Source organism: Myodes glareolus, chromosome 2 (assembly GCF_982192425.1).
Source record: "Myodes glareolus chromosome 2, mMyoGla1.1, whole genome shotgun sequence".
Taxonomy (NCBI): Eukaryota; Metazoa; Chordata; class Mammalia; order Rodentia; family Cricetidae; genus Myodes; species Myodes glareolus.
Genome location: NC_142027.1, coordinates 123,809,278 through 123,834,518, shown reverse-complemented (window position 1 = coordinate 123,834,518; position 25,241 = coordinate 123,809,278). Strand labels below are relative to the sequence as shown.

Below are 25,241 nucleotides of genomic sequence, written 5' to 3'. Positions count from 1 at the left end.
CCCTTTGGGATGGTGGATAAGTCACTTTCTGTTGCTGTGATAAAGCACCAGGACCAAAAGCAACTTATGGTAGCTGGGTTTTACTCTGGCATATGGTTCCAGAGACTAAAGAGTCTGGCATGGCAGCAAGTGGCAGGAATGGTAGCTTGGCTGGGCAGTGGTGGTGCACACCTTTATTCCCAGCACTCTGGAGGCGGATCTCTGTGAGTTCGAGGCCAGCCTGGTCTATAAGAGCTAGTTCCAGGACAGGCTCTTAAAAAAGAAGGAGAAGGAGAAGGAAAGAAAGCTAAGAACTCATGTCTTCGGAAGCAGCCGTGAAGCACGGAGAGAAAAAAAAAAATGATGCTTGGTTTTAGGCATCCAAAGCCTACCTCCAGTGGCTGAGTTCCTCCAGCAAGGCTATACCTGCTCAACTTTCCCAAACAGCACCATTGACTAAGGGCCAAGGAGTCTCATACCCAAGTCTATGAGGGCAGTTTCTCATTCGAATCACCATGCCTGGGTCATGACTTTAGAAGACTATGAAGGGCTTCTGGGTATAAAGTTTTAGTTCATGATCATGGTGCTACTTATTAGGTTGTATATTTATCTGAGCATTCTGGATGTGTAGTTTAAGCTTCTTGTTAATTAGTTACTTAATTAGTTTGTTACGTTGGTTGGTTTTAGTTTTTTGGGTTGGTTTTGAGATGGGATATCACTGTGTAGCCCAGGCTTGCCTCAAACTTGCAACCTTTCTGCCTCCTAAGTGCTGGGATTTCAGACGTGTGTCCCCATGGTCAGCTCTGAGTTTTGTAACTTGTTTTGCTGCTTTACAACATTGATGTTTGTAATTTCAGTAACAGCTGAGTCTGGTGCTTTGTAAGAGTTATGTTATTTAGTCTTAGTTCATTTCTTTTTCTCTGTTGTAGAAAGCAAAAGACATCCTTTGGATTCTAGAAGTTTGCCATACTGTTCCACTAGCAAAGGTATTTACAATTAGAAAATGTATAATATTATAATATAATTTTACCAATATGCAAATGCAAAGATAAAGCATAAATTCATACATACTGAAATTTTGAATATGAATTTGCCATAAAATTCTTGATGTAATTGTTTAATAATTTCATTGTTAAATTTTCAGAAGTCAGAGAATTATGTGATTTATCTTAACCTGCCAATAATTTAAACATGTAAACTTAAAAAAATATGGATATTATGACCAACTGGATTTAAGTTATTTTCCTCTTTAGTGTTAATCTTGTTAACAGTCGTGTGTTAACTCTTTCACAAGACTTTGGGAATGATCTCTACAGCTGTTACCTCTTTGAGGAAGTAGGCCATCCCTAGGAGCAGTTTCCCACAACAGTGATCATTTTTTTTGGGGGGGGTGGCTCTTACAGAGGACCCAGGTTCAGTTTTCCAGCACCCATCCAGAGGCTCACAACCCTGTAACTGCAGTTCACTCTGACACCCTCTTCATTTTTGGGGGGGAAGGGTTTCTCTGTAGCTTTGGAGCCTGTCCTGGAGCTAGCTCTTATAGACCAGGCTGGTCTCGAACTCACAGAGATCTGCCTGCCTCTGCCTCCTGAGTGCTAGGATTAAAGGTGTGCACCACCACTGCCCAGCTCTGAAACCCTCTTCTGACCCCCAAAGGCTTCTGCACGTCCGTAATGCACACACACACATACTCTGACACACATACATACACATTAAATAAATAAGTAAATATCCGTATGAGTCTTTTTATTGTTAAAATCTGCAACTATTAAAAAATCATCTTCTCTCTTTGCAGGAGACAGCCTTATTCTCCCCATTGTAAGTTCCATCTCTACTCTGCTCCAGAACCTTCAAGAATCCAGTCAGTGGGAGCTGGCCCTAAGGTTCGTGGTCGGTTCCTTTGGTACCTGCCTGCAGCACTCTATGTCAAACGTCATGAGTATCAGTTTGAGTGAAAAGGTATGGCTTTAATAATAAATGATTTGACTTTGGGTGATTAGTGTCAGAAGCTCTGGCAAGCCAATCTCCTGTTGGCCTCATTGCAAAGACATTGATGATTATTTGTTAAATGCAGGATACATTTGTTGAGCATCTACTCAAATCCTGGGACATTTGCACACATTTTTGTTAGTAGCCTGAAATTCTCCACTTTGAAAATGCTGAAATTCAGAACTGACCATGTGGAAACTATTAGTCAAAGTTTTAGGTTCCCCTGGTGATTCTTCACTCTAACCTCAATACAACATTTGTCTGTTGTGGTTTTGGTTTTTTGTTGCAGGCATTTATTATTATTATTGTTGTTGTTTGTGGATTTTTTTTTTTTGACAGAATATCTTGCAGGCCAGGCTGACCTTGAACTTACAAAGATGTACCTGCCTCTGTCTCCCAAGTTCAATTTTCAGAATAATACATCAAATTGAACCTAAAAGTTTTTCTGTTCTTTTCTGAAAGTTACTTGGTGAGACTACATTGACGAACTCAAGGCAAATTGTTATGGAATTGAAAGAAAAGTCCACCACATTTATCAGAGGAAGTACTACAACACTCCTGCAGAAAGTGAGTATTTATGGTTGGTTGGTTTGTTTTGAGCCAGTCATGTAGTATTTGATGTGTTCTTCCATTCAGAAGCTGTAAGAGCCCATGTGATTGCCATACATTGTTGCTATGTTGTTCTGTAGTTTATGTAAATGATACCTTATTGAACATGGATGAAACTGTAATGAATCTTAATCCATTTCTTCCCCTTGATTTCTTTCTTTTTTTTTTCTTTTTTGGTTTTTCGAGACAGGATTTCTCCTTAGCTTTGGAGCCTGTCCTGGAATTAGCTCTGTAGACCAGGCTGGCCTCGAACTCACAGAGATCTGTCTGCCTCTGCCTCCCGAGTGCTGGGATTAAAGGCGTGTACCACCACTGCCTGGTACATGATTTTCTTATTTTTAATGGACCAAAGGATATTAAAAATCTTTATTTAACGGTTTCTATTTCTATGCCAGGATATCTTTTCAGGAATTCTAATTTATTAGTCTGAAAAAAAAATTTCCCAGGGCTGGCAAGATGGCTCAGTGGTTAAGAGCACTGGCTGTTCTTCCAGAGGATCAGAGTTCAATTCCTGGTACCCATGTGGCAGCTCAAGACTGTCTGTGACTCCAATTCTAGGGATTCTGATACCCTCACACAGATATACACGCAGGCAAAACACCAATACACATAGGATAAAATAAAAATGGAAAAAAATACCACTTTGAAACAGGGTCTTATATGGCACAACCTAGTCTCAAATTTGAATTTAGTGTATAGCCAAAAGTGACCTTGAATTCCTGATCCTCTCTCTATGGGCTGGCATCATAGGCACATACAAGTCTTTAATTTTAAGACGTTCTAAGAGCCTTTTGGAGGGGAAGGATTATTGTTTTTTTATTGGTCACTTGGGTTCAATTTATTTGTCAGATTAATTAGTAAGCCCCCCAGACAAGACTGAAGCAGGGGACAGCCCAAGCTATATTGCCTTCCTAGCACTGGGTCATAGGCACTCCTTACCATGCTTTAAAAAGAAGCTTTGAGGACTGACAGAGTAGCAGAGTGTTAAAGGTGATGACCATGCAAACATGACAACCTGAGTTCGATCCTTGACACCCAAATAATGGTAGAAGGAAAGAACCAGTTCCACAGAGTTCTCTTCTTGAGGTCACGTGTCCCTTAACCCCACATAGCAATGACTCTGGCAGGCCAGCCTAACTGAATCAGAGAATTGAAGGCCAATGAGAGACCCTATTTGAGAAAAAAGAGAAAAAAAAAAAAATGAGGTATGACACCTAAGGAAGGGCATTCTGAGTTTCCTCTGACCTCTCATGAACACATATGCACATGAGTGCTCATACATGCTTTAAAAGTTCAGAAAAGTGTAATGATAATACTAGCAGTTACAGCACACTCTTTATTGATATGTTACTTAATGGTAAGCTTTCCTTTTTTTCTATTATTTGCAATAGTTTTTTTTCCCTCATCATACATAAGGTTCTTTTGGAGGATCGTTTTGAGATAGAATCTCTCTCCATAGCCCTGGTTATACTAGAACTTCACTTTATAGACCATGCTGGTCTCAAACTTACAGAGCCCCACCTGCCTCTGCCTCCCAAGTGCAGGTATTAAAGGTGTGCACCACCATGCCCAGCATATAAGGCTCCTTACCCTTAAGTGTCCAGTGTTTCTCTCCTTTGGGGAAAGATGTTCTCTTGTTTACTGACAGTGCAGATTTCTCCATCACTAAATTTCACAGTAGCATAAAAATTTGTGCTAATTTAATACCCACATTCTAATTTAATTTCGTCTCTTTTGTCAATCATGTGTTTTGGTACAAGATCTAGATTAATTCATATACTTAATGAGCCTGCAGACTACCAGCTATTAACTTTTATAAATAAAGGTTTTCTAGAACTTCCATGCTGGTTTGTTATCTGTGAATGCTGAGGCTGCTTTCCTGCCACTAGAGACGCAATGAGTTCTTGCTACAGAGATATGCCTGCAAGGCTGAAACATTTTCTATGTGGACATTTTTTAAAAAGGGGGCCAAGTCTTGGGGCTGAAGAGATTGCTCAGCTGTTTAGAGCAGAAAAGTCCAGGATATGATTCCAAGTACCTGTGTGGCAGCTCACAAGGGTCTGTAACTCCAGTTCCAAGGGATTTGATGCCCTCTTCTGGTCTCTGCAAATGCTGCACACATACGATGTATATGCATTCATGCAGACAAAATACCCATACATAAAATTATTACATATACATATAGTTTTTGGGTTTTTTTTTTTCCCCTCAGGACAGGGTTTCTCTATGTAGCAGCTCTGGCTGTCCTGGAACTCACTTTGTAGTGGCCTCAAGCTCACTGAGATCCTTCTGCCTCCGCCTCCCAAGTGCTAGGATTAAAGGCGTGCACCACCACTGCCCATCAATATAATTTTTTTTTAAAGGCCAAGTCCTGGTGTTGCTTTTAGTAATCATCTTTTATCCAGCTTTTATCTGGGACCAATACTTTAAGGTACAGAATGGTGTTGTGGAGCACTGCATCTTTCTCTTTAGAGTTCTCCAGAGCTTGGCATTTATTTTGTTTTGTTTTTAGACAGAGAACATTGAGTCAGCAGAGAAAAGAGAAATAGTTGTAAGTTAGAGGACTCTGCCAAGAGCGAGCCCTTGGGTAGATGAGGATGCTGGAGATGGAATCCAGTGATGTGTGAAAGGGAGGGACATTCTAATAGGTAGTGGTGACTGATGCGTGTAGGTGAAGTGGTACAGACTGGTACAGACTGCATGGTGTAAACCTCCATGAGCTAAGATGGCTGCAGCAGCAGCATCACCTATGGGACCACTGTTCCACACACAGTCTGTCAGGGACTACACGGCTTTGTTGCAAAGCTCACAGCCGTATTGGTTCAGATCCAGAGGGTGGGGTAGATTTGCCGATGGGAAGATGTGGTAGATGTGTTTTGGTTCCTTCTGATTTCTTGGCTTGCTAAAATGTGGGTTCGGTAACTAAGGAGGCAAAGGAGGGTTCATGGGTGATTTCAGAGACTGACGTCAGCTGGTGGGAGAAGGAAGACTTCTGTGCCCCGCAGAGCTCACTGAGACTGCTCTCCTATTTCTAGTCCTGGCCAAATGTGCCTTTAGCAACCGTGTTAGAGCTGCTTCCCTGTTAACTCCGGAAAGGCTGTTCTTTCTGGAGGGCTCAACCCTCAGCGGGGGAGTTGAACCGAGGGGCCTTCCTTCTGTTTACCTATGATGCTTTCTTCCTACAGGTGTTTAGCTGTCGCCTGGTGGATCTGGACTTGGCCTTGGCTTACTGCACTCTCTTACCTCAAAAGGATGTGTTTGAAAACCTCTGGAAGCTCATAGATAAAGCGTGGCAGAACTACGACAAAATTCTGGTATGCCCTGAGCATGGGAGCCTGCTCCTGGTGACGTGTTAAAGGTTTGGGGGACAGAGTGCAGGACTTTGCTAGCTAGAACTTTTCAACTGTTTAGCAGAAATGGTGATCTGTTTCATATGGTCTCAACCCATCTATGCTCGATTGGTGACATACTGGTGACAAGCCTTGCTTAAAGAGTTAAGATAGCCTCCCTCCTTCTGTTTTTCTTTTTCTTTCTTTTTTTCTGAGACAGGGTTTCTCTGTATAGCCCTGACTGTCCTGGAACTTGATTTGTAGACCAGGCTAGTCTCTATTAGTGCTGGATTTAAAGGTGCACCACCACTCCTGGCAATATCTCTTAAAAAAAACTAAATAATCTTTAAAAACTAAATACAAACAACAACAAAATAGCTATAACTGGGTGTGGTGACATTTGCCTTTCATCCCATCACTTGGGAGGCAGATATTTCTAATGGAGGCCAGCCTGATCTACAGAACATGTTCCAGAATAGCAAGAATACGCAGAGAAATCCTGTCTTGAAAAACAAAATGAAATATTTAAACCTATGTATGTGGTCAAGCATGGTGATGTACACCTTTGATTCCAATATTCTTGGAAAGCAGAGGCATCCAGAGCTGGGGGGAAAAAGGGACTGAAGAGATGGCTGAGCAATTCAGAGTACTGGCTGCTCTTCCGGTGGACCTGGATACTGTTTTCCCAGCATCCTCGTGACAGCTAGCAGCTAACAACGGCCTGTAACTTCAGTCTCAGGGAATTTAAGTGCCGTGGGCACAGACATATATATATATACACACACACATATACGGGCAAAACACTCCCATACATAAAATACAGATAAATTAGTCCATATGTGGGCTGAGAAAATAGCTGTTTGTGAAGTTTGCTGCTCAAGTAGAAGGATCTGAGTTTGATCCTCAACACACACTAAAAGAACAAAAGAACAAACAAGTGTGATGGTGGGCACTTGTAGTTCCAGTGATGGGGCAGGTGTGGGGGCACAGGCGGACAGAACTGGGCAGGTCCTGGGCTTACTGGCTAGCTCGCCTACTAAGCAAGTTCTAGGTTGGTGACAGAACGGTTTCAAGAAAAGTGGGTGGTTCTTGAAGAATGGCAGCCAGGGTTGTCCTAGCTCCACACAAACCTTTGTGCAGCCTTAGAACTTCACCCTTTTCTCTGAAACCCTGAACCCCAGAGCAAGGCTTTTATGTAGGTTGGGTTTAAAAGCCATATAACTCATCTTGGAGTTATTCTGATTGGTCGGGGTTTTTTGTTTTTTGTTTTTTGTTTGTTTGGTTGGTTTTTTTTTTTTTTTAAATTTTGTGGTTAACCCAGGTTGGCCTAAAATTATTCTTTTATTGTGAAGGAAAGGTAGACTAAATTTATGATATGCAAAAAGCTATGATGCTATGTAAAAGTAATGACTGAGGGTGAGTCATGTAGCTCAGCTGGTGGAGTGCTGATCTAGCAAAGTGTGGGTGCATGCCTGTAGTCACAGCACTTGGGAAGTAAAGGTAAGAGGCTCAGAAGTTCAAGGTCCTCAGACACACAGTAAATGAGAGGCTAGTTTGGGCTACCTGAGACCCTGCCTCCAAAAAAAGTCTATGTGTGGGGGTGTTGCTGGAGAGAGGACTCAGCAGTTAGAGTAGTTGCTGCTTTTCAGAGGTCCAAGTTCAGTTCCCAGCAGCAATGCCAGGCAGCTCACAGCTGTCTTGACTCTAGCTCCAGACAATCTGACACGCTCCCCAGCCTCTGCAGGCACCTGCACACCTGTGGCACACACTCAGACATACACACATAGAGAAAACAGAGGCTGAAAAGGTAGCTCAAGGGTCAATAATGCATACCTCTTTTCCAGAACTCTGGAATTCGGTTCCCAGTACCCCCACATTGAGCAACTCACAAGCCCCTGTAACTCCAGTCCCAGGGGAATCTGATGCTTGTGGCATCCTTGAGCACCTGTACACGGGTGTACATACATACAGAGAGACACGTAATTTGAAGGAATAATAAAAATCCTTAAAATCACAATAAATCTTTTAAAAAGGAGTACTAACCAAGCAAGCCAGTATATAGTGGTCTACACTCTTGTCACAGAAAAGTGTATAGGGTTTAGGGAATGTGGGAACTCAGGATTGAACCCAGGGTGCACACAAGCTGGGCCATGTCCTCAGCCTAAGGTTATGAGTTTTCTGTTCTTAAACAGGGTCTTTGTGTAGCTTGTCTGCCCTGACACTCTCTAGCCCAGGGTGCTCTTAACCTCTCAACAAGCCTCCCCAGTGCTGGGATTACACAGGTGCTACTGGACCTGGCTTTGAGTTTTCCTCCCTCCTTTCTGAGTTTTATCTAAAATTAATTAGAACTAATACTTTTTTATGTTGTTTTAACTTTTTAGGCATTATCTTTAGTGGGCTTTCACCTGGCAAATCTCTATCAGGATATTGAAACAGGACGTCGGTTCCATGAAATCAGTATTGATGCTCAGTGGGGTATTCGTCTTGGTAAACTTGGTGTAAGTATTCATAGTGCTTTTATTTAAATCTGTCTTGAAGGTTATCTACTCTGAGATTATAAGACAAAGATCTTGTTGACCGTTGCTTTGGGGTTTATAAAGAAACAGGGGTCTTTTGTGTTATTTCTTTTTTGATATTTCCTTTAATAATGATAGGAAAAGCCTGATAACTTTCCCCGGGTTTAGCTCTCCTTTATAGATGTATGTCTAGTACCTTCTGACATTTATACTCTCAGACTTACCTGAAGTCTTACATCATCTGTTGTTTAGTTAGTAGGTTTTTTTTTTTTTTTCCCTCCGAGACAGGGTTTCTCTGTGTAGCTTTGGAGCCTGTCCTGGAACTAGCTCTTGTAGACCAGGCTGGCCTCAAACTCACAGAGATCCACCTGCCTCTGCCTCCTGAGTGCTGGGGTTAAAGGCGTGTGCCACCACCGCCCGACTTAGTTACTAGATTTTTGTTGTTTTCTTTTGGAAGTAGGATTTTGCTATGCTGCTCTTGGCTTGGACTTGGTTTAAACAGATCCTCCTGTTATGCCTCCTGAGTAACAGGGATTTCAAATACATGCTACTGTCCCTTCTTGGCTAAAAATATTATTAAGGATTAGCATTGACACATACCTGTCACCCCAGTACTTGGGAAGCTAAAGCAAGAGGATGGTGAATTTGAGGCCAGTTTTGGTTATAAAATAAGACATAAAACATTTTATTTGCAAATGGATCATTTATGAGGAAGGTGAACATTGCCAAAATGCTGTGTGTTTTGAAACTTGATTCCTGTGCAGCAGCGGAGCCAGTTTCCCTAACACTAACAACCAGGCTTCCCTGATGGAGTGGCAAAGATTCCCCAGGGTTCACAGTGGTGGTTGGTTGAACAGCATGATAAAAATAAAATTTAGGGCTAGCCAGATGGCTCAGTGGGAAAAGATGCTTACCACCAAGCCTCAGGACCTGAATTTTTCATCCCTAGAACCACATTGTAAGAGAACTGATTCCCACAAGTTATCCTCTGACCTCCATAAACTAGCTACAGCAGGCACACACACACTCACTCACACACACACACACACACACACACACACACACACACACACAGGGGCATGCATGCATACAATAAATAGGTAAATAAACTTAAAAATAAAGTTTGGAGGAGCTGTAGAAAATGTGTCTCTATAATAATAATAATAGTAAAGTAAAAAGGCGTGTTGTGATGTTGCCCTATTTCTGATACTTTTCAGTTCTTTTCATTTTGTCTTCTTTGTCTCTAGATTTCTTTTCAGTGTGCTTTCAGACAAAATTTCCTCACCAAGAAAGACCTCCTTAAAGCTCTTGTTAATAACACAGATATGGACTTAAGCCTCATTCTGGAATATTGCAGGTAATCTTTAAATGTTGATGTCATCTATGCTGTTGACTTAGCCAGCTTGCAGCGCTCGCTTGGTAAGAGAGTAGTCAAGGCTGTATCCCTGCAGCCTGTAGACCTCTGTTTTCTTTTTCTGTGGTGGGCCTGAGCACACACAACGCCAGACTGAGTTATCTGGTAAGACCTCTTTGTTTTCCGTACACTCAGATGATAATCCGAGCCTGTGATAGAAAATACAGAACTCTGCTCTGAGCTGGTATTATGTCTCACACCTATATTTCTACACTCAGACAAGAAAATCACAAGTTCAAGACTAGCCTGAGCTACATAGTGTAATCCTGAATCAAAAAAATATGTATATCGATTTCTGGATTTTTTTTTCTCCCTGTCAGTCTTGACTCAGCAGGTCTAAACTGAGGAGCCCTGAAATCCTCAGTATTTAATATAGAATTCATATGGATGACTCCTATAATGAGAGGAGCGTGGGGATATTCTGAGTCCAGTATGCCTTCTACCTGTGGGAACAACATGGATACATGGACAAAGTGAGGAGCCAAAGATGGGGTGAACTATGTGAGATGGTCATGGTCAGCCAAATGATAAGTCTGCTTCTCAGATAGTGAAGGTTCTTGCTCCTCTCTGACTTGTGATAGATAAGTGGATTCTGGGGGGTTTATTGTTGTTTTGTTTGTTTGTTTTTGGATCTAGGATCTCATGTAACCCATAGCTTCAAATTTGCTATGTAGCTGAGGTTGGTCTTGAACTCTTGACCATCTTGCCTTCCTCCCCAGTGCTAGGATCATGGGTGCATATCATTATGCCAGCTTAGATCTGAGTCTCTTTGCTTTTGTTTTGTGCTAGGGATCAAATGCATCTCCTCAAGCACATTGCCCGCACTGTCCCAATCCCCAGTGCCAGAATTACTGATAGTAGCTGCTTGGCATATTCTTTCAACAGCCAAGTATCTAGTCTGTCCTTCCTCCCTTTGGGGACAAGAGTTTTGATTCTGGCTCTCTCTATGCTGAGGCTGCAGTCAAGGACTAAAAGCTGCCCAGAGCTCTGCATGGCACTGACTCTTTAGTTTTAAGAACTTCAAACGTTAGTGGGGTATGTCTGCCATTTTGTACAAAGTTGGATCCCAGTGGGCTTCTGAGTGCTGCTTCATGTAACTGTTCCCTTTACTGCAATTTAAGTAGCCATGGTAACAGTAGTTTGTTTCAGTCATTCAGCAAAGGCCTTGATCATTTGTATTGATAGTGACACTTTGCCCGAGGCAATCCATGTGAACTAACTCAGTTGACTTTTAAATTTTTTCATTTGGTTCTTGTTGTTCTGGTCCAGACTGGTTTGGAACTCCTTATGTCACTCAAACTGGCCTCCAATTTGTGATCCTGACAAGTCAGCCTCCTAAACAGAGGGATTACAGATGTGAACCACCTCTGCACCAGGCCCAGCTGGCATTTAGAATGTCAGGGGAATTAACTGTGATGGTTCTTTTTGTTTGCTTCTTTTTCAAGACAGGGTTTCTCTGTGTAGCTTTGGAGCCTGTCCTAGCTGTACTCTGTAGACCAGCCTGGCCTCGAACTCACAGAGATCCGCCTGCCTCTGCCTTCCGAGTGCTGAGGTTAAAGGCGTGTACCACCACTGACCTGCTTGACTGTGATGGTGATTAAAGCATTGCTTCATATCTTGTTTACTATGCGTGGCAAACTAAAGGATCACTGTCTCATTCTAAGGGTCTGAGGAGGTGTTCATTTGTTATTTTATCTATACTGGCCAAGGTCTTTTTTTTTTTAATTATATAATTTATTTGTGTGTGTGTGTGAAATAGGTCTAGACTAGCCAAGAATTCCCTGTGTGGCTAAGGACGACCTTGAACTCTTGATCGCAGTGGCTGGCATTACCAGCTAGACTACGTGATTTGAAAAGCCAATAATTGAACCAGACATTGTGATCTAGATTACCCCAAGCCTGATTCTAGCCGCAATTTCCAGGACCCCTTTATAAATAAAAGGCAGTATTTAGCTTTGATGATGCGTACTCCTTGTGACTATGCGGCTCCCTGAGTGACAGGAGCCCTTGCTTAGCATGCACACCCTGGAGATCAGCCTGTAACTGACCGCTCCTTTCAGCACCTTTCAGCTGGACTCGGACGCAGCCCTTCAGCTGTTCATTGAAACCCTGCTCCACAACACTAACAATCAGAGCCAGGGTGATGCCAGCACGGAGGCCACAAAGCAGCAGCATTCCAGACTCCTGGCGAAAGCCACTGAAACAGTTCCCTTACTGGCAAGCACAAAGGATTTGGTGATCAGTCTTAGTCAGATCCTTTACAAGGTAGGTGAGTGAGGAAATGGGCACCTCTGGTTGCCCACTCTCCTCATCCTTAATTAATTAATTAATTAATCTTTTACGCCGGGCAATGGGGGCACACGCCTTTAATCCCAGCACTTGGAAGGCAGAGGCAGGTGGATCTCTGTGAGTTCAAGGCCAGCCTGGGCTACAGTAGCTAGTTCCAGAACAGGCACCAAAGCTACAGAGAAACCCTATCTCAAAAAACAAAAAACAAAAAACAAAAAAAGAAGAAGAAGAAGAAAAAGAAGAAAAAACTCCTGAGCCTTCTGGTTCTACCTCTCTAGTGCTGGGATTATAGGTGTGCCACCACATTCTGCTAAATTGTCTGTCTGTCTGTCTGCCTACCTGCCTCTGTGTGTGTGGGTACTGGTCACCCCAAAAGACTTAAGTTTACCAGGAACTGGCAACTGTAACTGGCTTAAGCTGCCTGGCATGAGTGCAGGGAAACCAGCACAGAGTGGTTTCCAAGCACGGAGTGCTCTCTCGAGTCTTACGTTCTTTATTTTCACACAGCAATCTATTTAGTACATTTCCCTCCTGTCTTTCTTACCTTCTTTTCTCCCCTCAAAATAAAGTAGCATTTTCCACCAGAGTTGTTTTGTTTGTTTTTCCTCAATATGTGACTTTTTGTGATGGTCTCAAGTGGTAGTCTAAACTCTCCTGGAACTTGCTGTGTGACCAGGGGTGACTGTGAACTCCTTCCTCTATTTCCCAGTTGCTGGGATTACAGGTGTATGCCACCATGCTTATTTTTTCAGTTTTGCTTGTTTTCATCTTACATTTATTTATTTTGCATCTCTTGCGGGGTATGCTCATCACAGCATGTGTGAGGTCAGATGACTGCGTACACGGAACTCTGTTTCTACCATGTGGGTTCCAGGGGTTGAACTCAGATTGTCAGATTTGGCGACCCTACTCAGATTTTTTTAAATAGCAAGCATTCTTTGTCAAAGAATCATATGAGAGGGGCTGGAGAGATGGCTCAGTGGTTAAGAGCATTGCCTGCTCTTCCAAAGGTCCTGAGTTCAATTCCCGGCAACCACATGGTGGCTCACAACCATCTGTAATGAGGTCTGGTGCCGTCTTCTGGCTTGCAGACATACACACAGACAGAATCTTGTATACATAATTAATAAATAAATAAATAAATAAACATTTAAAAAGAAAAGAATCATGTGAGAAAGAAAGTATATATTCCAAAGGGAAATTTTCCTGTGGGTTCTGCTCTCAGGAGTGGGGTAAATGTTAATAGCTTATTGTAGTGCCATTCCATAATAAGTATCTGGCCCATTACCTGTCCTGTGTAGTACGCACTGCTGGAGGGGACACTGCATTTGACCAGCCTTTCATTAATAAAAGTTTAAACCATACATTTCAGTATTATCAACAGTTACATTGAATGTGTGTTTTCCTTTTGTGTGTGTGTGTGTTTTAATGAAATTTTCTACCATTTGGTATTTTTAAGTTAAGAGGTAGTTTGACTGGGAGGTCGGAAGGTAGGAAACAGGAGAAATGAGGTTATCAGACTATAAGATGAATTTCAGTCTGTAAGTCAGCTGGAATTATAGACTTGCTCCTAGGTATGATGAACCCACTTCCCACTTTGATAATTATGTACTTTTAGTTGGCATTTAAAAATTAGAAAATGCTGTGTGGGCAGAAAGGAGGCGCAAAGAGAATACTTGTCTTTTTGTAAACCTGTGCAGATACCACCCAGTTAACCCTTGTGTTAGGAGTATGGTTAAGGCTAAGAGTTCTTCAAGGGCCTCAGACATGAAGGCCCACGTTGTAGTTAGAGCATTTCCGAGGTAGCCCTCCTCTTCTCATTTCTATCATATGTAGAACAAATGGAACTTCAGTTTCAAACTCTTCACAAGACTGAGAAGTTGACCATGTGTTTATCCTTTTTGTGTATTTAGTCCTGTTTTCTCTAAAATAGCACTGCCTTGTACAGCTTTTTAAAGTATGTTTCGAGACATTTTAGCTGTGGGTATTTAGCCTAGTAAAGGAGTTTTAGAGGTGAGAGTTGGTCTGTGGAGGGCAGTCGGGTCTTGGGTGCGTGCTGAGCTTGTGTTTCTTATTTGTACCGATGAACATTTCCAAATAGGCGTATATGAGTGGGACAGCGTCTTACGTTTTGACATATTTCTGCCTTTTCGCAGCTGGATCCGTATAATTATGAAATGATTGAAGTTGTACTGAAAGTTATAGAACAAGCTAATGAAAAGATAACCAGTGTGAACGTTAATCAGGTATAGAAGTATTTTAAACCTTGAAAACTCATCTCTGTGCTTTGGTTTATTATGGTGATATTTTATTATAATTATTATAATACTAAGAATATGATCTGGGTTCTTTCTGGGTTATTCTTTGATCTCCCTTTAGATTCTGAACTTAATTTTTAATAGTTTTATTTTTTAAATGTAATATATTTAATTGTTTAAGAATTTCAGCTGGGCAGAGGTGTGACACACACCTTCAATCCCTGCACTCAGGAGGCAGAGGCAGGCGGATTTCTATGAGTTCAATGCCAGCCTGGTCTACAAAGTGAGTTCCAGGACAGCCAGAGCTGTTACACAGAAAAATTCTATCTTGAAAATCAAAAAGAAAAAGAAAAAGAAAAAGAAAAGGAAGGAAAGAAAGAAAGAAAGAAAGAAAGATTTTATACATGAATACAGTGTAATTTGATCACATTTACCCCCTAGTCCTCTACCAATTTATCCCTAAAACAACCCCTAGTTTTCTTTAATTCATTTATTATTTTTATTAATTATTTTTGCTTTTTCCATTTTTAAAAAACATTATTAAATGTGTGTATGTGTATGTGTGTGTGTGTGTGTGTGCGTGCTCGCACACACAGTGATGTCTGTGTGTGATTGTGGGTGTACCAGTACCATGCACACCACATGGGAGTCAAAGGGAGTCACCGCTTTCCTTCACCCTTTGCATGGGTTTGGGGGATTAAACTCAGGCTGTCAGACTTGCATAGCAAGCACTGTTGAGACATCTTACCTGCCTGTGGATTTGGTTTTTTTTGGAACAGGATCTCATAAAGCTCAAGCCATTTTTCTTCCTTCCTTCCTTCCTTTTTTTTTTTTTTCCAAGACAAGGTTTCTCTGTGTAGCACCAACTGTACTAGAACTTACTGTGTAGATCAGATGGCCTGAAACTCACAGAGATCCACCTGCCTCTGCCTCCAGAGTGCTTGGATTAAAGGTGTGCACCATTACCTTCCCAGCTTGCAATTTTCAAACTCATTATGTAGCCAAGTTTGAACTTGAATGTCCTGGTCTTCCATCTCTACCTCTCCAGTACTGGGATTACAGGCGTTTGCTACCACACCTGGCTGGTCACTTTCTATCTACTATATGGGTGGAAGATTTTTCGAGTTAGCTTGGGAAACATAATAGGGTCCACCTCAAAAATAAGTTGAGTAAGGATGAAAACTTTCAACTTCAATGTTTTTTGATTTCTGCCCCAAATTATTTGAAGAGTTTGTCCAGAACTGCCCAAGTCTTATTCTCTGAGCTAGATGGTACCCTCAGTTCCTCTGAGTATGATATCTCTAATGTTTATGTTGCTTGCTTTAGGAGACAACTATACAAGGAAAATTAGAAATGTACTTTGTTCTGATTGTGTGTGTGTGTGTGTGTGTGTTCAGACACATACATGTGCTACCACGTGTATGTGTGAGGTCAGGTTGACAGGCATGGTAACAAGTGCCACTGAGCCTAGAAAATCTTAGGAGGGATTGGCAGTGCACGTAGTGCAGATGTTACAGGACAGGGTGACTCTTACAGGTCTCATGCTCATTTCCACACAGGCTCTGAATCTTCTGAGACACTTGAAGTCATACAAAAGAATATCTCCCCCAGTGGACCTCGAATACCAATACATGCTGGAGCACGTGATAACTCTACCACCAGCTGCCCAGGCTAGACTGCCTTTTCACCTAATATTATTTGGCACAGCACAGAACTTCTGGAAAATTCTCTGTATGTTCATTAACTACTTAGGAGTTTTACTAAATAACCAACCAATTTTTTTCTCACATGTCATGTCCTTCTTTCCTTTCCAGCCTCAGAGCTCAGTGAAGAGTCGCTTCCAACTCTGCTCTTAATTTCTAAGCTAATGAAGGTAATGAGTGGAGCCTCCACAGGACCTTCTTGTCTCTGTCCCCCCTGAGCCTGGCCGGGGGCTTGCACTACTTGCCACCTCACCGCTACTCTCCTCTCTTCTGAAGTTCTCCCTAGATACTCTCTACATGTCTACCGCCAAACACGTTTTTGAAAAAAAACTGAAACCAAAGCTCCTGAAGTTGGCACAAGCCAAATCATCAGCCCTGCTGAGCAAGGAAGTAGATAGGCTCACACAGACCATCGAGTCGTACCTGCTGTCCATAGTCAACCCGGAGTGGGCCGTTGCCATCGCCATCAGTCTCACCCAGGAAGTCCCAGAAGGTGCAAAGGACCCGCTTGTAGGCCTTGTGGTGCTTCCTGATAGCTTGGGTTTCTGGTTTGTCCTTTTTTGCAGTGCCGGGGATCTGTCTAGTGTTTTGTACATGCGAGGCAAGTGTTCTGCCTGTCTTTGTTCTCATTTTCCAGTCCTCATCAGCTAGGAACTGACAGGAAGGTCCTGGTCTTCGCCAGTGTTTAGAGAATTTGTCAGGAGCTGCCCAAGCCTTATCCTATGAAAAACATCTCTCAGGCCCATTTATAGCTTGTTTGAAAAGGTTTGAAAAGACAGTGTGGATAGTATTATATAGGAAACTCAGTAAGGAACTGGGAATGGACTGGAAGCTGAGGAAGGATCTCTGTAGCTTTTGATTTTGTATCCTGCAGTCCCATTTCCCTCTTCTATTTTTATTGGGTGTTCACTTATAATTTTAAAGTTTTTGCTGCTTTGGTCACTTGTGTTGTCTTAGAGGATTTAGATTTGCTCACAAACCTTTGTCCTTCCAGGCCCCTTCAAGATGACTAGTTTGAAATTCTGTCTGTATCTGGCTGAAAGATGGCTACAAAACATCCCATCTCAGGTGAGTCTGAGCCATGGTTGCTTAACAACTGTTTTATCCCCACCCCTTACCCCAGTACCTAGAGAGGAGAAGAGAGCCTACAGTTGCCAATGATGGTGCACGAGGGTGCAGCTACAGCAGGGAGGGTCCATGGTCACTAAAGATGAAGTGTCACCTCCCTTGAAATGTTTACAGCAGGCTCTCTCTCCCTTTGGAATTTTTTTAAAGGATGAGACATGTGAGAAGGCCCAAGCCTTTCAGAAGAAGCTTTATCTCCAGTTTCGGCGCTCAGGAACTGAAGCCGTGCTCATAGCCTACAAGTTGAATGTTCCAGAATATCTAAGAGTGGTAGGAAAGCCAGCACACCTCATCGTGAGCCTCTATGAACATCCCAGCATAAGTGAAAGACTTCGCACTGCATCTGGCAAAGATTATCCTGGTGGGACAAAGCTTCATTCTTTCGTTCCAGGAAGGAGCTGCTGTTCTGACTCCCTGAGTTTTCACTTTTGTACTTTTTTATCTCGATGATCTTAGATATTCATGCAGCAGCTAAAGAAATAGCCGAAGTCAATGAAATTAATTTGGAGAAAATTTGGGACATGTTGTTGGAGAAATGGTTGTGTCCCTCAACAATGCCGGGTGAGGTGAGTGCCTACTCACAGCCCAAGGCTGCAGTTCTGCAGGATGCACCTCAGGCTGGCCTCACATTGTTATTCTAATACCTCAGCTCCTCAAGTGCAGAGATTATAGGCCTGCACCCCCACACCTGACTCTGACTCCTCAAAGGTCAGCACTGGGTCACCTGATGAGTTTTAACAAGCAGTTTGTTTTCCTTTCCCTTACTCTGCTCACGACTTCACACATATTCTTAGATGGAAAAGAAGGCCTGTTTTTTGTATTGGATTCATGTGATTAACTTTTTATTTTTGGAATAATTTAAAATGCAACAGGAGAGTTTAAGAACAGTGCAGAAATATTCTTATATACTGTTTATTCAGATTCACTGGTTTCTGACATCTCTGTATTTACTTCATCCTCTGCTTCTCTCTCTTGTACCCCTTTTGTACCCATTTCCCTCCATTGGAGAGTATATAATATGCCATGTCCCCTCGCCCCTTAGTATTTAAATGCATATTCCTTAAGAGTAAGGATTTGCATAACTACTATAGCTTTAATTTAAACAACAACAACAACAACAGAAAAGTCGCAGCACTTGGGAGGAGAAGGTGACGAGATCATTGCAACCCTAAGGCCAGCCCTGTCTGCACAGCAAAGTCAGTTTAACCAGGGTTGCCCACTGAAGAGCCTGTTTCAAAAGTAAAAATTAGAGGATTAAATATTGAAATAATGCTCAAGTTTATTCTCTATCTTACAGTTTAATCAGTAATGTTCAAGATGTAGTTGTCTGCTGTGTTCAAAATCCAAAGTCTACACTTATCCTCTCTGTTGTTAGTCTAAAACTTTACCACAACTCCCTCGTCTCTTGTGGCGTTGACAAGTTTTATTTGGTTGTTTGGGGTTTTTTTCTTTTTTTTGTTGGTTTTTTTTTTTTTTCGTTTCTTCTTTCTTTTGGTTTTGTTTTGTTTTTCGAGACAGGGCTTCTCAGTCGGTAGCTATGGAATCTGTCCTGGAACTCACTCTGTAGACCAGGCTGGCCTCGAACTCACAGAAACCTGCCTGCCTTTGCCTCCTAAGTGATTTTGTTTGTTTTTATAATATTTCTATTGTATGTATGAATGTGAGGAGGTGAGGGGCACATGTGCAGTGTTCACAGAGGTCAGAGGACAACCTGTGTGAGTCAGCTCACTCCTACCGAGAGTAGAACTAGACTTGGCAGCCCCCTTTCCCTGCTGGCCCATTTGCCAGCTGACACTGGCAGTGTGGAAGGGTGCTGGCTAGTTCTTTTAAACTGCCCTCCCATTTTGGTTTACCTAATATTTTCCTAAGATAGAATTCAAATTTTAGCTAGGTGTGGTGGTGTGTATGCCATTAACCTCAACACTCAAGAGGCAGCGGCAGAGTCAGGCTGATTCTGTGAGTTGGAGCCTACCATGCTCTGCATAGCAAGTTCCAAACCAGCCAGCACTATGTAGCAAGACCTTGCCTCAAAATAAGTAATCATCAAACTCAAATTTTTTGTTTAAGTATCATGCTGCATAAATGATGTTGATATATGATATTTGGAAGAACATATCTATTTGGTCCTTATAGGTAGTATTAATTTACTTGTGTGTGTGGTGTGTGTGTGTATTATTTATGTGTACATGTTTTATAAGCCAACTTTGTGGAGTCAGTTCTGTCCTCTCTTTACAGGTTATATTAATTTAGATGCACATCTCGGCTAAGTTGTCCCTTTCTCTAATACATCCTGTTCTTCCCTTTGGAGCTATTAGGGGAAATATTTTGAGATAATACAGCATTAAATTATCTACAAATTCTTCCCCCTACCTCATCTACCCACCCGACATGTTAGCTTTGTCTCTGTTGATGAGTTTTGGCATGTTTCGCTGTGGTGTGCAGGCTAATGGCTGGAGAAGTATCGTTTTGCTTTGCTCACATGTTCAGTGCTCTAGCGTAGGCTGTGCGCTTTAGCTGTGCTGTGCAGGTGACGAGTTATTTACAGCACAGCACAGCAGGCCGCACATCATGATGGGTTTTTTTATTTTTTTTTGCATCTAACATTTGTGGAAGAATTTAGCAATCTCAACCCAGTTTTTTCAATAGTTTCTCTGAGTTTTCAGGTAGAACTTAATAAGTTGATTCTATGATTCCTGTGCTTACGTAGGAAGATAGTATTCTTGAAATATATTTGTTAAAAAAATGCTATAATTAATACAAAATTAAGTACTATGTTTAGTTGGTTTGTTTGAGTTGGGATGCTAATCTGTTGCCCAAACTAGTTTCAACTCCCAGCCAAAAGCAGTTCTGCTGCAGCCTACCAAATAGCTGTGTCTAACTGTAGCTGGGCAGCTTCTGTAGTGTTTGTTTGTTTGTTTGGTTGGTTGGTTGGTTTTTTGAGACAGGGTTTCTCTGTGTGACAGTCCTGGCTGTCCCTGGAACTAGCGCTTTAGACCAGGCTGGCCTCGAACTCACAGAGATCTGCCTGCCTCTGCCTCTGAGTGCTGGGATTCATGATGTGAACCACCACTGTTTGGCTTTTTTTTTCTCTTATTTTACTGAGCTGATTGATTGGCTTTGGTGCTGGATACTGAACCCACTGAGTGTTAAGCCTGTGCTCTACCACTGCGATATGTCCCCAGCCCTTGGCTTTTATTTTAATTTAATTTTTAATCACATCCAAATTGCTTGAGGGAATTGGCTCTCTCCTACCATGTGGGTCCTGGGGATTGAACTCAAATCTTCAGGCTTGACAACAAGCACCTTTACCTATGAGTAAATCTTGCCTGAAGACCAGAAACAAAACTAAAACCACTAGACGTCAGGCAATGGTAACATATACCTTTAATCCCAGGATTTGGGAGGTGGAGTCAAAGGGATCTTTGTGAGTTCAAGGCCACCCTGAGCTACACAAATCCAGAACAGTTCAAGGTCACCCTGGACAGAAACAACTCCAGGTGGTGGTGGCTCACACCTTTAATCCCAGTCCTACAGAGTCACAGGCCCTTAATCCCAGCACTAGAGGGAATATAAAATGGGAGGAGAGAGAGGCTGAGTCTGCTTAGCTTGCAGTCACCCAGCCTTGGTAAACGTAAGAATTCTTTAGTGACTTTGGCTGCTTTGGTTTTCTGGTTTTCAGGTTGAACCTCTATTTCTGTGTCTGGGTTTTATTATTTGTGCTCCACTGATCCACAGTGTACTGCTACAGTAGGTCTTGAGTATCCCAGGCTGGACTCTAATTCACGATGTAGCTGAGGATGACCTAGAATTTACGTCCCTCCCAAGTTCTGGGATTAGAGACGAATGCTCCCACACCTAGTCTGTGCTGTGCTGGGAACTGAACCCACTGCTCCATGCTACTGTGTAAGCACTAAAGGCCGGAGATCCAGCGCTAGCCTCATCTGCCAAGAGCAGCGGCTGCTTGAGGGGGAACATATAAACTTGTGTCTGCACCCAACATTTCTGTGTTTCAAGCTCCACGTTAGCTCAGCTAGTCAACTGAAAGGTTCTGGCAGCTAGAAACCATGCCTCACATCAAACCTGGCACAGTGGTTTGGGAGTCCTGATGAATGTATGTTAATCTGGCAAATGACTCTTTTAAATTCTGTGGAGTAGCTCAGTGATAGTGTTTTCACAGAAATGCCTTACTGAGGCCCTGGGCACTGGGAAACTGAGCATGGGAGGAGCCAGCCTAGGCTACATAATGAGACTCTGTTTCAAAAACAAAACAAAACAAACAAACAAATCATACAAATCTCATGACCCTTTTTTATTTGTTTTATAGGCTGTCGGGCCTGAAACTTGAACTTAGTGTATAGACCAGAGTCTTTCCTTGAACTCAGAGATTCACCTGCCTGTGTTCCTCAGTGTTAGGATTAAAGGCATACTTTACTATGCCTGACTCTGTTTCCTTTAAAATTTATCCAACAAATGTCGCCTCCACTAGGACCTAAATGTTTGTTAACTTAAGGTCATGTGTGTGCTTGGAGTTGGACTTAGACCTTAAAAGTACTCAGAATATGCCAGGCGATGGTGGCGCACACCTTTAATCGCAGCACTCGGGAGGCAGAGTCAGGCAGATCTCTGTGAGTTAGAGGCCAGCCTGGTCTACAAGAGCTAGTTCCAGGACAGGCTCCAAAGCCACAGAGAAACCCTGTCTTGAAAAACAAACGAACAAACAAAAAAGCAAAAGTATTGAGAATATATTTATTGTGTGAGTGAATGAGCATGGAGCCTTCATTTAAGCAAAAGTCATCATTAACCAATTAATCACAGTCATTTCCTCCACATAAATTTAGTTTTGTTTTTGTTTGTACATCATTTTATTGTTTTATGTGTATGAATGTTTTGCTTGCATGCATGTCCATGCACCACATGCATGCCTGATGCCTGCTTAAGTCAGAGGAGGGTGGCGGGTACCCTGGAACTGGAGTTACAGTTGTGAGCCACCCACCATGTGGGTGCTGGGAATCGAACCTGGGCCCTCTGCAAGAGCAACAAATGTGCTCTTAACTCTCTATTCCTATAAACATAGTTTTGTAATCTGTGGGCTCTGATAGCTATATTGTGCTAAGATGAGTTTGTGTATCCATAACCTGCAGCTGTTGACTTTTACTCTTCTCTGTTTTCACAGAAAGCATCAGAGTTCTTCGGCCTGGAAGAGGATGAAGCGCTGCACAGGTACGCTTTCCCGCTTTCCTTCCACTGTGGCCAAGACTTCTTCGTGGAACTTGTGTCGGAGTCTCAGAAGAATCATTCATTGCTTTGACAAAGTCTCCACGGGCTGGGGAGGGAGTCAATAGCCAAGACTGAGGATTTGAACTCCCTGTCAATGTTCAAGGACTTCAGCAGAGATTCTTCTTCTAGCCTGGAGGTGGTGGTGCACGCCTTTAATCCCAGCACTCAGGAGGCAGAGGCAGGCGGATCTCTGTGAGTTCGAGGCCAGCCTGGTCTACAAGAGCTAGTTCCAGGACAGGCTCCAAAGCAACACAGAGAAACCTTGTCTCGAAAAACCAAAAAGGAAGAGAGAGAGAGAGAGAGAGAGAGAGAGAGAGAGAGAGAGAGAAGAGAAGAGAAGAGAAGAGAAGAGAAGAGAAGAGAAGAGAAGAGAAGAGAAGAGAAGAGAAGAGAAGAGAAGAGAAGAGAAGAGAAAGGCTCTTCTATCAGCTGGAGCCTTAGCCCCAGGGCCTTGAGCATGCTTGCATTTTAGAAAACGGCATGGCTCAAACATAAGACACAGATTCCTTTGTCTGAGACTTAAGATCTTTTACTTGTTTTTGCTGTTGTTGTTGTTTTTAACTAGGGTCTAACTTGTTTTTTTAGTCAGGGCCTGACTGTGTGGGCAGTTAAACGGATCACAAACTTGAAATCCTGCCTCAGCCTCCCACATACTGAGATAACAGATGTGCAGTACTGGGCTGGCTGGCTCTTGCTTAGTTCCCTACCCTCCTAAGACAGGGCTTCTCTGTGTGGCACTGGCTGTCCTGGAACTCACCCTGTAGACCAGACTGGCCTCAAATTCAAGAGAGATCCACCTGCCTCTCAAGTGCTAGGATTAACTTCTTGCTTAGTCTTTTAAGGGTAGGTGTACCTTTGTCCAAGTCAAATGCAGCCTCTGGCCTGTCTAATGAAGCAGTTATGTGGAAAGCCCTAGTAGCAATTCTAACAGTACTAGAAGGAATCTCTAGAGCTCACCTGCGAGACCAGAGCTTCCGTCTTTTCCCTCTGAGAGCTCCCTCTCCTCCAGCCTGTCTAATCCCTCTGGACCTTCCAAGGAGTGGCCTGTCAGGCCTGTACTAGAGTTCTTGTATCACTGACAAGGTCCTCCTGTGACTAGAGAAACAGTTTCCTGTGTGTGGCACTCCCTGTGCCGTAAGCTGTAGCTGGTGTCAGTTTGATCAATAACACTGGAAGGCTGACTGGCTATGTTACAGAGAACTCGTCAGAGTTCTTCCAAGCCAGCGTTTGTTCCCAACGTTATCTTTGCAGCTGTGAAGACTATCAAGAAAAGCCAAACATCTGTACCGGGGACATGACTCATTGATTAAGAGCACTGCTTGCTCTCCTAGTGGACCTGGGTTTCTTCCCAACACCCACATGACAGCTGACAACTGTCTGTGACTCCAATGCCAGGAGATCTGATGCCCTCTTCCGGCCTCTACAGGCACCAGGCACACACATATTGTGCACAGACACACATGTAGGGAAAGCACTCACACACACAAAATAAATAAACCAAAATTTAAAATAAAATAGTTGAAGCACCTTTAGAAGGGAAAACAAAAACGCCCTTGGCCCGCGTCCTGTCTGATGTCTGGGATATTGTCATTACTGTGGAGAAGCACAGCTCTGCTGTGTTGGCAGTCCACCTCGAAGTTTATAAACGTCTTTCTTTTTCCCTAGAGTCGTCTATCTCCTCCAGTCTCGTCCGATTGATTATAGTTCAAGAATGCTGTTTGTATTTGCCACCTCAGCTACAAGTGTAAGCTCTAGAAACTTAATCAGAACACATCTTAGCTTGGCATTTTCTCCCTGTGTATTCTTTCATGCTTGCTTTCATAAACAGAATCCAGATAATGCTCCCTACATACCTATCAGGCTATGGTATTTGATGAGCAGGGATCAGTGCACACATCACACTCCATTTAGTGCCATGGATGCAGTGTCTGCTCTGCAGGCCACATGACGCACCTGTCGGTAGCTCTCAAGGTGCACTTTTTTCTGTTGTTCATGGTTATTAACTCCCTGATCAGTCAGCATTCCAGATACCAGGGGACTGTACAAACCGGCTCGGGCAGACGCTCCACTTGTCTCCATGCCCCGTATTACCTGCTCTGACTCTAGTCACCCACTAGCCTCTCCCGGTGCTAAACTTCAATCTCCCTGAAGGAGACACAGTCTCCTTAGTGCTGAAATAGCAAGTATGGTCTCCTGCACCCGGGTAACAATGTCTTGTGAGGCAGCTAGAGCAGAGAGGAAGGGTGCACACCAAGGGGCACATGGTCCTTATAGGGACAGGAGGAAAATCTGAGGTGCTGGATGTAGGCTCATGGCAGTTCTTGCAAGAAAGTCTGTCCTTTAGTCATTCTTTAAATGCAGCTGGTGTCCATTAGCCAGTTAACTGAGGCTCGACAGGGGGCTGCTTTCCTCCTGATGCGCTGTCTGTAGGTGAGCTGTCCGCTTTGCCGGGAATACTACTAATGAATGTATCATCGTTAAATATGTTAACATGGATTCAGAGGTGAATTCATCAACATGATACATATAAGAGTTGAAGAATTAAGAAAATTAATTGTTATTGCCTCATCATCCCAACACTCAGGAGGCAGGGGCAGATCTCAGAGTTCGAGGTCAGCCTGGGCTGCAGAGCTAGTTCCAGGACAGCTATGGTTACACAGAGAAATCCTGTTTCTTAACACAAAAACAAGCGAACAAACAAAATAACAGAAAATCATTTCAAGAGTTCTCTTTGGGTTCCAGTGCTGGCAGTG

At 42.8% G+C, this 25,241-nt stretch overlaps 1 protein-coding gene across 2 annotated transcripts in view; it reads left to right on the top strand.

Annotated features, from left to right (window-relative positions):
* Nucleotides 1-25,241, top strand: part of Kntc1 (kinetochore associated 1) — a 79,154-nt gene that overhangs the window by 41,761 nt on the left and 12,152 nt on the right. For both annotated transcript variants that reach the window (XM_085679228.2, XM_048447268.3), the window contains 16 exons: nucleotides 909-965; nucleotides 1,775-1,938; nucleotides 2,431-2,535; nucleotides 5,763-5,891; nucleotides 8,288-8,404; nucleotides 9,670-9,779; nucleotides 11,897-12,101; nucleotides 14,282-14,371; nucleotides 15,943-16,114; nucleotides 16,198-16,256; nucleotides 16,363-16,579; nucleotides 17,081-17,154; nucleotides 17,362-17,572; nucleotides 17,668-17,777; nucleotides 22,385-22,431; nucleotides 24,154-24,232. In XM_085679228.2, coding sequence (XP_085535354.1) covers nucleotides 909-965; nucleotides 1,775-1,938; nucleotides 2,431-2,535; nucleotides 5,763-5,891; nucleotides 8,288-8,404; nucleotides 9,670-9,779; nucleotides 11,897-12,101; nucleotides 14,282-14,371; nucleotides 15,943-16,114; nucleotides 16,198-16,256; nucleotides 16,363-16,579; nucleotides 17,081-17,154; nucleotides 17,362-17,572; nucleotides 17,668-17,777; nucleotides 22,385-22,431; nucleotides 24,154-24,232 — 1,946 coding nt within the window. The remainder of the gene's footprint in view (nucleotides 1-908; nucleotides 966-1,774; nucleotides 1,939-2,430; nucleotides 2,536-5,762; nucleotides 5,892-8,287; nucleotides 8,405-9,669; nucleotides 9,780-11,896; nucleotides 12,102-14,281; nucleotides 14,372-15,942; nucleotides 16,115-16,197; nucleotides 16,257-16,362; nucleotides 16,580-17,080; nucleotides 17,155-17,361; nucleotides 17,573-17,667; nucleotides 17,778-22,384; nucleotides 22,432-24,153; nucleotides 24,233-25,241) is intronic.